This window comes from Danio rerio, chromosome 11, assembly GCF_049306965.1.
Source record: "Danio rerio strain Tuebingen ecotype United States chromosome 11, GRCz12tu, whole genome shotgun sequence".
Taxonomy (NCBI): domain Eukaryota; kingdom Metazoa; phylum Chordata; class Actinopteri; order Cypriniformes; family Danionidae; genus Danio; species Danio rerio.
This window is the reverse complement of record NC_133186.1, coordinates 40,914,289-40,925,533: the sequence shown is the minus strand read 5'-3', so window position 1 is coordinate 40,925,533 and position 11,245 is coordinate 40,914,289. Positions and strand designations below refer to the sequence as shown.

The 11,245-nt window shown below is 38.0% G+C and overlaps 1 protein-coding gene across 2 annotated transcripts; it reads left to right on the top strand.

Moving 5' to 3' along the window:
- Positions 1-2,167: 2,167 nt before the first annotated feature.
- si:ch211-117k10.3 lies at positions 2,168-10,969 on the top strand. Of its 2 annotated transcripts, XR_012387304.1 has the most exons (4): positions 2,168-2,304; positions 5,657-6,656; positions 6,787-7,660; positions 8,825-10,969. XR_012387304.1 is itself a non-coding variant. In XM_678953.7 (3 exons), the coding sequence occupies exons 2-3, from the start codon at positions 5,710-5,712 to the stop codon at positions 6,953-6,955; spliced, it is 1,116 nt and encodes a 371-aa protein (XP_684045.1). In that variant the 5' UTR covers positions 2,168-2,304; positions 5,657-5,709; the 3' UTR covers positions 6,956-8,264. The 2 variants fall into 2 exon arrangements, 1 of the variants encoding a protein (XP_684045.1); XM_678953.7 differs by lacking the exon at positions 8,825-10,969 and having other exon boundaries at positions 6,787-8,264.
- The last annotated feature ends 276 nt before the right edge of the window (positions 10,970-11,245 follow it).

Genomic DNA, 11,245 nt, shown 5'->3' with positions numbered 1-11,245 from the left:
AGCAGTTTTTTTGTTCATAGCAATATATGTAATTTGGCTGAATATATTCAGCTATGGGGGCGAAGCAGTGGCGCAGTAGGTAGTGCTGTCGCCTCACAGCAAGAAGGTGGCTGGGTTGCTGGTTCGAGCCTTGGCTCAGTTGGTGTTTCTGAGTGGAGTTTGCATGTTCTCCCTGCATTTATGTGGGTTTCCTCCGGGTGCTCTGGTTTCCCCCACAGTCCAAAGACATGCGGTACAGCTGAATTGGGTAGGATAAATTGTCCGTAGTGTATGAGTGTGTGTGTGTGTGAATGTGTGTGTGGATGTTTCCAAGACATGGGTTGCTGCTGGAAGGGCATCCGCTGTGTAAAAACCTGTTGGATAAGTTGGTGGTTCATTCCGCTGTTGCGACCCCGGAATAATAAAGGGACTAAGCCGATAAGAAAATGAATGAATGAATATTCAGCTATATATGTGGTCAAACATTTTTAAAGGGTCTTAAACATTTTCCAATTTATTTATTTATATAGATGACGTCAAGAGCTGAATAGTAAATAAGCTGAATATGTGATTTAAAACATGGAGGACTGAAAGTTTCACGCTTTACATTTTCTGACACAACCCTGTGCAACATGGAAAAAGAGTTACATAGCTCTAGGCATGCTGTGAATCACATGTCTGAAGATTTACTTATTCTTTCCTCTTTTTTATTCTTGTGCTAAATTAACTGAAACTCTAAAGCTGATTATCTTAATAATTAAGTTTAATAACACACTGAGTTGCCATACAAACAGATCTATGCACTTAATTTAGTTTACTTTTTATAATTTGTTTTAGTTATAGACACACATAGAGATATTTGGTTTATATAATGTAAAGCAAAATAGCAAGTTCATATAAATATAATAATGTAAGATGTAGATTACTGATTATCAGTCAGTTCTTTATCAACTGCCGCCCTCTAGTGTCTAAATAGCTGCTGTTTTATTTACCTTCATTTTCTCCACCGTTCACTCAGTTCTATTTCTTCATTGATGGAATTGTCTTGATTTTTCCTGCTTTAGTTTATTATTTATTTATGCTTTCATTTTTAGTTTTTATTTTATTGAAACTTTTTGCAGCTGTACATGTCAAAACTCATCCATTGCTGTGTTTTAGCAACTAAATGGTGATTGTTTCCTATTCTATTGTAAAATACATGTATGTCTACTAAATACTCAAATTGTGTGTGTGGCAATAAATGACATAAAAAATAAATGAAAATTTACTTTAAACCTATTGTTGTTCATAAGATTTAAATATCTAATTGTGGCGACACTGTGACTTAGTGGCTAGCACTGTCGCCTCACAGCAAGAAAGTCGCTGGTTCGAGCCCCAGCTAGGCCAGTTGGCATTTCTGTGTGGAGTTTGCATGTTCTCCCTGTGCTTGTGTGGGTTTCCTCCGGGTGCTCCAGTTTACCCACAAGTCCAAAGACATGCGGTACAGGTGAATTGGGTAAGCTAAACAGGCCGTAGTGTATGATTGTGTGCAAGTGTGTATGGATGTTTCCCAGCACTGGGTTGCAACTGGAAGGGCATCCGCTGCGTAAAACTTGTACTGGAGAAGTTGCCATTTCATTCCGTTGTGGCAAACCTCGATAAATAAAGGGATTAAGCAGAGGGAAAATGAATGAATGAATAATATATTTTATTATTATTTTATATAACGTTATCACATAAAATAGCCAATTTTGCATTATATAATAAATCTATCTATGATCTTTTATCTATCTAAAAGCCAGTAAAATTATAAAAGCACACAAAAGTACATTTTTAGTTTCAGATGTTTTGCATAAAACCTCAAGATTACCTTGTAGCACAATTAAAACTTAATTTTTTTAAAGGTATTTGGAGGCAGCATTTAGGAAAACACCCCTATTGATCATAATCATGAATAAAAAAACACAATTAATGATTTAATTTCTAAAATATACACACTTATTTACATGTGCAGAATCACATTGTCTGAAGTTTTTTTTTTTTTTTGCTTTCGTTGGATGTTTTTCCTATCCTTATAAATAATGCATAGCTTGTTTTACTCCAAACCAATGACGCGCTTCGCTTTGCGGCGAGCCCCCGCCACGCAACCAATCAGAACCCAGGAATCGGATCCGTGCCCTCGAGTGCATTGCGATGCGTGTCATGTGACAGGCCTCGGTGAGAAATGCCAACATGGAACCGTGGCAAGGACGATGTTCTTCCCAACAATAACATTGAAAGGGACGCCTGGATTCATCCTATGTCGTGCATCCACAACCCGGACACTTTAATCAATATTCACACGAGGTAACGAGAAGGAAAACTATCGTCTCGCGTTCGATAAAACAGGGCGAAGTCGATTTTATTTTACCACAGGGTCAGATTCGATCCAAATGGCTCCACTTTGACGAACTTGACACCTGTTTGCGGAAATATCTTAACCGTGTTTTGCGAAATTGTGCAGTTTTTCTGGGCTGTGTGCAGAAAGCATGTGTGCAGGCCTGTTTTCCTGCCCTGCTGACGCACTTTTGAGAAACACATGTCTGGAGCCTCGTGTTTGTGTGTGTGAGTGTTGTAGTGGAGCTTTGCTGCTGGCTTTGATGCGAGTTTGATTTGCTAGTTTGCGTTTGGTGGATTGTGTTTATGTTGTGGTGGTGATTTGTGTTGTGATGGTGTTTTTACAGCCCCTCCTCTTTCTAGCCCATAAACCTCGGTGCTTTAATCTCTGATGCGCGTGGCGGTGATGATGATGATGATGATGAGCGTGGCTGCATGTAAATATTGCTCTCTGAGATTGTTTGGACGCTTAACATTTGCATGAGATACAAGATGTCAAACTAGCCGTCAGACAGATTTATTATAGGCGGGTTTAGTGCATGTGTGTATAATAGTTTGTTTTTCGTTAAAAAAAAAATAAAAGCATTAATTTTTTTTATATATATATAATGCACCATTTTATGAGTTACATAGCTTTAAAACTGGTAAACAATTACTCTTGGGTTGATATTTTGCTTTCAGCATTTAGATTTAAATTAACTGTGTCAAAACATTAACACTGATATTTCATAAATTATTAAAATGTAATCAAAATTTGATTTTTTATTCAGCTTAAAGTTAAAGCATGGTATAAAGCAATAGCATGACTGTAGTGTATACGAGTGAATACACAAAATTTGGTGTTTGCTTTTTTATAATTTGCTTTTTATTTATTTATTTATTTATTGCTGTGCTTAAACTTCTTGATTGCCTAGAATATTTCTCGCTTGTATATTTATTTGATAATAAGAGAAATGTTGTATATGTATGAATTATAATAATATATCTGTACCAAAAATACCTAAATGACTTTAAAATGAATTTAAAAAGTGCATTTTATCATGTGCAAGTATACAGTCACTTGTGAAATTATTCATAACTCTGACAAATGGTTGTTGCTAGATGGGATTTAGTTGCAGCCGGAAGTTAACAAGAATTATTTATAATATTTATAAAATTTCACATTAATTGTATTTCATTAAAGTCTACCCCCACCCATAACCTAAACCCAATCATCACAGTAAGTTTTATTTTTTAACGTCTACCTCTACCTTAACCCTAAACCCTAACTATCACAGTACTGTAAAAATATTAACTATTGTTATACAGTGTCACAAAAATTTCAATATATTGATGTGTGTATCTGCAGCTGTATCCTAATTAGACTTCACCCTCCCAAATTCTGACTTCAGGTTTTTGTTTGAAGGTAAATAAAAGCTGAGATTTTTTTTTCTCACAATGATGCTTCTTGTACATTCTCTTATTATCTTTTGGGAGAAGCTTGTGTCATTTTCGGGGGAAAAAAAACTGCTTGAAATAAAACAACTTTAGTTCAGAATTTGCCTAGGGTATGAATAATTTAGAACTTGCCAGTATCTTAAAGGGATAGTTCACCCAAAAATGAAAATTCTGTCATCATTTATTCACTCACTCTTCACTTGTTCAAAACCTATTTGAGTTTTTTCGTTGATCACAAGAGAAGATATTTTGAAAAATGCTGGTTGAACAAACTGTTTTATGTTGCATGGATCTATTTTTGAGCGGAGTCAAAATAGCCACTTTGTTTGGGGTTAAAACGATACTTTTATATTTTCCAAAATATTTGCCAAAAATCATTAGAATACTAGCTAAGGACCGTCTTCCATGTATGCATGGGCTGATATAGGATTCTGACGGTATGATAACCTTGTTTTAAAAATGTAACTGTTTTGCGGTATTGTGTTTATTGCTTTAATATATGCTCTTTTTAAATGTCTGGGTAAAAAACAAAAACTTTTTTCCCTATTGAACACTATTTGCATTTTGAGAAACATATTTTGGGACAGTAAACATGTCAGGCTGAATAATTCAAATGAGTCATTGACTTCTGCTGTCTTCATTTATTTCAAAAACTGATTTTTCTTACAATTTAAAACGGCACCTTTGGATATCTTTTCTGCTGGAGATGCTGCTGTCCTGAAAAACAACAACAAAAAAAGTAAATAAAAAAATCTTACGCATACCGTAGGAATGGTATTGCGAAAAAATTTTGACTGTTTTAAAACCTTGACTTTTCTAAACTGCGGTATACCTTGAAAGTGGTTATCGTCCCATGCCAACATCCATGAAGACAGTTCATCTTTTTATTTTTTCTGTAAATGTATAATCAAAAGTTAGTTTTATATATGGATTGCTAAAAATGGTATTTGTTCAACTTTAAATGTGATCTTCTGCTGGTTTGTTGAACCCATTGGCTTCCTTAGTAATTTTTTCCCACTATAGAAGTTGATGATAGTGATGGGAAGTTCGGATTATTTTATAGATATATAGATATATAGATCTGACTCGGATCTTTGAGTCTCATTCATCGAGATGAACGAATCTTTTTTCCGAGTCATTTCGTTCATTTGGTTCAGTTTGCCAAAATATTATTAAAATGTTACGAATTGCTTCCAAACACATGTACAACTAGCCCAAAATGATGATCACATGACAAATAAGTCATAAATAGGATACTATAAGGAGAAAATAATAATTCAATGTTTACCTGCTCTTTTGTCTATGAAGGTATTGTTGTCTCTTGGCTCTGCTCACCTCTTCATGTCTTCAAATGTCAGTGGTTCGTTCACGTTACAGTGACCGTCACATATAATCTTAACCAATGTACAAAGTCTGAGTCGACAGGAGCCATGATAATTAGTTCACCTTTCAATTCAATTCTTTTTCCGGCTCTAAACGCATAAGATTGGACTGTGAGGAACGAATGACTCAGAACCGATAGAGGACTCGAGAAATGAATGGTTCAATTCTTTTTCCGGCTCTAAATGCAAATGATTGGCCACCTGCACAAATGTGCGCACGCGCAGATGAACGAATCACTCCCTGAAAGGAGTCGTAGTTCCCGAGTCATATTGAAGATTCGTTGAAAATGAACGAATCGTTCATGAACGAACCATCACTAGTTGATGAGTCCAATCAAACCACGTTCTTCAAAATATCTCAATTTGTGTACAGCAGAAGAAAGAATCTCATAAAGGTCTAAAGAGGGACAAAAAATTATGTAATTTTCATTTGTTTATTGAACTATCCCTTTAATTGTTCCACTTTACATCACAGTTTTTCTTCAATTTTTTTCTTCTCGCAGTGTTTACAAACCGAGGCAATACTTCCGCCTTCTTCTGACCTGCGCACCAACCAATGGTCTCCATAAGCGACAAAGCGGTGGCCACTGCTAATGAATCGTTTGCGGACCATGCCTTGGCCACCCTGCCCTTCGCGGAGGTGTGCGGCAGTGAGAGCAGCGAGCGGGGCAGCTCCATCTCCTGCTCCAGCCCCGAAACCGGAGATGCTGGAGCTCGACTCTGCTTCAGCCCAGGGGAGGAAGATGAAGACGAAGGCCCTTTGCAGATCTTCCTAGACTCCGCAGAGGAGCTATTAACCCAGATACCCAAGCTGCCTGATTTTATACCCCAGCTGTCCAGCACCTTCTCCCCAACCCTGGAGGACATCGAGGAGTTTTTGATGGAGAAGATGGAGTTGCATGCTCCTCTGAGTCCGGAGGAGAAGTCAAAAGAGGATGACGCTACTGTACCGCCGTCTTCCCCTGGCGAATCTGAGGAGAAATCCAGCATGATGGCAACGTCTCAGACGACTCAAAGTGTTAACGCTACAGCTAGTGCCACATCGGTGCTCGTTGGTGCTCCATTTGTACTTCAGTTGCAACCTCTCCAGCTAAGCCACGCCCTCCCTCAGCCAGACAACCAATCGGGTGTGGCCGGTGGGCTCCGCGTGGCCCACCTGGTGCTCGGTGTCCAGGGGACACAGAACATTACGCTTCTTTCACCGCAGGTGCCGTCTGCAACTCTTCTGCCCATCATGGGCGAAGCTGTCAACCAAGACCAAAAGTATGTGAAGATCGCTCCGCTGCCTATTGCCGTCAGGGCGGTCGGAATCGCGGGCGCAGGCCTGGTCAAAGCCATCACTCCACGTCCATCCAGGTCCACAACGGAAACCTTGCGGGTACATAAATGCTCTCACCCAGGGTGTGAGAAGATGTACACTAAAAGCAGCCATCTGAAGGCCCACTTCCGCAGACACACAGGAGAGAAACCCTACCTGTGCAGCTGGCCGGACTGTGGCTGGAGGTAAGACTGGACTTGGAATCTTTATTATAAGCTGATCTTTATAACATCAACCCCTATAATGAGGCCTTGAATGGCTGATTTTGTTCTAGTAGTCATGATCTGATATCTTGCTGTGATTTCTGTTTTAAAGGTTTTCTCGTTCTGATGAGCTGTCCCGTCATCGACGCTCTCACTCGGGAGTCAAGCCTTACGAGTGCACAATGTGCGACAAAAAGTTCGCCAGGAGCGACCACCTATCCAAACACACTAAAGTGCACCGGGGTCCCCGCGCCGGCAGACTGGTCAGAGCAAACGTCTGACTCCTCCCCCCCAGCCCCGGAAAAACCCACCGTGTGTGATTCCTGGAGTCTGAGAGGGAACGCTACGATATCTAAATGGGCTCACAAGCTGAAACCCTCCGCCTTCATTTACGTCTGTGTCCTTCCTTCTCTCCCCCTCTTTTTTAAAATCGTTTCTCCAGATGTTTGTTTCCCTTGGTGCTACAGTCAGCTAACTTGAATCTCAGGGATGTGATTGTTAAGCTCAAATGCAGATTTCTGGCTTTTCGGTGGGCTAAAGCAAAGGCGAGTTGCATGCGGCAGATTGCCTTCGATTGCCTTTAACCTGGTTTGCAGGTAGTCTAAATGGCAATATAAGCCGAGGATAATCCGTGTTTCTTGTATATTTTGTGAATATTGTGTTATAGATCTAAGCGGGTGAAGATATAAATAAGGAATCCAGTATTTGTTTGTGTTTTGGTTTGGCTGTTGAGCATAAAATCCGAAGCCAGAATGCTGCAGAATTTCCCTTCCCTTTTAAATTAAAACAATATGCACTATGATTTAGGCTATGGTGTTATGCAATATCAGGCATGGCCTCTATCTACGGGTGAATCTCAAGGAGAAATGTCAAGAAATGCAATATTTAGTCATGTTTACTGGAAGTAAATGTATTAAATATATGTAATAAGTCCTTATTAAAATATGTTTGACTTTACCATACATTTTTGACATGGGTGTTTCCCAGTACTGGGTTGCGGCTGGAAGGGCATCTGCTGCGTAAAGCCAGAATAGTAGGTGGTTCATTCCACTGTGGTGACCTTTGATAAACATTCACAGAACGACAAGCCGTAACATCATTAGACTTTTGATATTTGGTTGGTTTTGGGTTAGAGTTCTGTCCCCTCGACGTTGGGATACGACTTCAATCTGACAGCTATTTTGTTTTTTTAACGCCATTTCGGTCGTCATACAGTAAACATCCATCATTTTTGAATCCATGAGCATCTAAACCAGGGGTGTCTAAACTTAATCCTGGATAGCCGATGTCCTGCAGATTTTAGCTCCAACTTGATTCAAAGAAAGCCTAGTAAGAGCTTGGTTAGCTAGCCCAGGTGTGTCTGATTGGGGTTGAAACTCTAGGACTGAGTTTGGACACCCCTGATTTAAACACTCTCAAGTCAGTGCGTGTAAAGATTTTGGTCTTCTTGCACACTTTAAATTCTTCCAAACAGTTCGCTGCAATAATGAATCACCCATATCCTGAGCTAGTTCATCATGATGCGATTTACCTTTTCACCTCTTTGTGCAGTTTGGCCAGAAATCCCATCATAGACAAGAAAAAAATAAAGTAGTGACCGCAGGATGAAGGAAAGTAGTGGAGTAAAAGTACAGATACTGCACTAAAAATGTACTCAAGGCAAAGTAAAAGTCAGCATCTTTAAAACTAATTAATCACTAACAATTCTGAAGAAAAACTACTCACAGTATTACAGAGTACTTGTAATTTGTTACTTTACACCACTGCATAATATATGATTTGCTAATAAATTTGTATAATGCCAATATGTTGAATTTGTAAACTGTACAGTACAGCTAGAAGTATAAATCATGGTAGCATTAGTTTAAATTTGACAGATTTCTAATATCAGGACAAATTAAAGATATTATATTATATTAAATTGCATTATATTATATGATATTATATTATATTATATTATATTATATTATATTATATTATATTATATTATATTAATTATATTGTATTAAATTATATTTATTATATTATATTATATTATATTATTCATTTATTTTATTTTAAGCTTAGTCCCTTTATGAATCAGGGATGCTGAAGTGGAATGAACCGCAAACTAATGTAGTATATGTTTTACACAGAGGATGCCCTTCCAGCTGCAACCCATCGCCGGGAATTATATAATATTATATTTTATTATTTTTTATTTATTATGTTGCATTACATAAATGAGATGTTTTTGCATTAAAGGGGTAGTTCACCCAAGAATGAATCATTTACTCACCCATCCTTTGTTAAAAACCTTTCTCTGTTGTGTTGAACAGTAGCTTTTTAAGTGCATTTTAGATATGTGCATAAAAAAGTTGATTGAAAATACCAAGATGCGCATCAATTTTGAAAACGTGCATAAAAAACGTATGCGCATAGCTGAGTAGGATAAACTTTTTATTTGATAAGAAAAGATGCGCATAAACTACAATGGAAACACTTTTACCTTACAAAGTCCAGTATGCGCATTAAAAAAGTCGTGAGTTTGTTATAAGAGATCATGTGAAGGTAAAATGTGTGTGAATGGACAAACCAGCAAGCTGAGCACATTGTAAACCATCTGAAATGTTGTTTTGGTCATTCTAAAACACCTTAAGCATTTCAGTTTTAGTGGTATTATATTAATTACTACCTCCAGAATAGTCAAGAGCATCTGTGGTCTGCGTTTCTCGCTTTCAAAATCCGCCATGCGTTCATTGCGTGTCGGCATTATCTTAGGCGCAAGTCATTTATTAAATAAAGAAAAGATTCGCACAGCTTCTCCTGCCGCAGCAAATTACATTTTATATTTGATAATTGGCGCCAGTTAATAAGGAAGTGACGATTTTGTTTTCTTTTTTTCTCGTTGGATGGAAACGCTGCTTTATTCACATCTTTTATGCGATATTCCAGTTTTGCACAAAGTTAATTTGCATATTTAGGAACATGGAAATTGGAAGCATAGCTATTACATCCATTGACTTCTATTGTATTTTTTTCTGATATGGATGACAATGGGTGCATTCTTCTAAATATCTTCTTTTGTGAGAAGAGAAACTGAGATAGGTTTTGAAAAAATGATGGGATGTTTTAAAATTTCATTTTTGGGTGAACTTTCCCTTTGAGGTAATAACAGTAAGGAGAGGAAATGAACACAACAATGCATAAAAGACGCACACACATTTTTTATTTGACATTTCTTTGTGAGATTCACCTTATAAAAGTACTTTAGCTCTTATACGCGAATTGTTACGTAATGCAGGATTAGCTCCTGTGTGTATTTGTGTTTTTATTTTGTACTTCGAATGTTTAGTCTCCACCCCTTCCCCCTCGCGCAAATCCAATCGCATCAAAATAAAAACATCAGGAATTTTCTTGGCCCAATCACATCCCTGCGCCAGCTGAAAGGTATTTATGCATCAAGTTGCTTTCCACAGTTTAGTTTTTCTCGTGCCTCATCTCTCTCAGTCTGTTGAGAGCGTATGCCAAACCGGGATTTCGTCCGCGTACGGGCCCCAGTGGATAACATCACTACATGTATGGACGAATTTGATGTACTGTAAAACATATATAAGCTAGAAACAACTTTCTCTTCGATCTGTAATCACACAAAAGAGAATTGTTTCCTTTATGTCGTCGTAATGTGCTTTGCATTAGATCAATGCATTTTTTTCTACTTAGTGCCGTCACGGTTGATAAGCTAAATCGCTGAGGACAGCAGTTACTGTTTGCAAAAAAAACAACAAATAAATAAATTAAAAAAAACTGGCAGCTGATCGTTTCCAGTTGAAATGAAGCTATCTGGACATCATGTTACCGATACGCCATTGAAGGCTGCAGCTCTGTCATCCATTGGACTGTGCTCGAGTTTCTTTTTGACCATGGATGGGAATTTCTTTGGCGTCATCTTGCCTTTTTTAAATGGGGTCTTAACTACGTTACGCATTTTCTTTCCTGCTCTACTTAGTAGCTATCATAATCCATCAGGTGCTCTACATACTTAGTATCCGGACTTCTCAGTCTTCAAAATGTTTGTAGCACTCTCGTAGGCCTCATCACTTTTAATATCACACCGAGAGCATCCTGATTGACAGTGTTTCCAATAGTACTACCATGTACTGCCTGTTTTAAGATACTGTTCTCTTTTATTTTTGAAGGGAGTTGTCTGTTAACGGGATTTAGAGCATTATTTTCCTTTCCAAGGGCTCATCCTTGATTTTTCTGCCACCACCTTCATCCCAATAAAAGCATTAAATTATTTACTTTACCTACAACATCATGCTAATGCATTAACTGTTTTCATTTACACGAACCATCCGACTGGAGCTGCTCTCATGTCATATAGCTGGTCAAATTTAGCTTCTATTTTTGAAAAATGCTATTTTCCTATGTAAGAAATAAAGTAAAAGAAAAAGCAACAACCACCTTTTGGAAAAGCTGTGATATGTCACCTTTAAGGTTTAGATCAGGGGTCACCAAACTTGTTCCTGGAGGGCCGGTGTCCTGCAGATTTTAGCTCCAACCCTAATCAAACACACCTGAACAAGCTA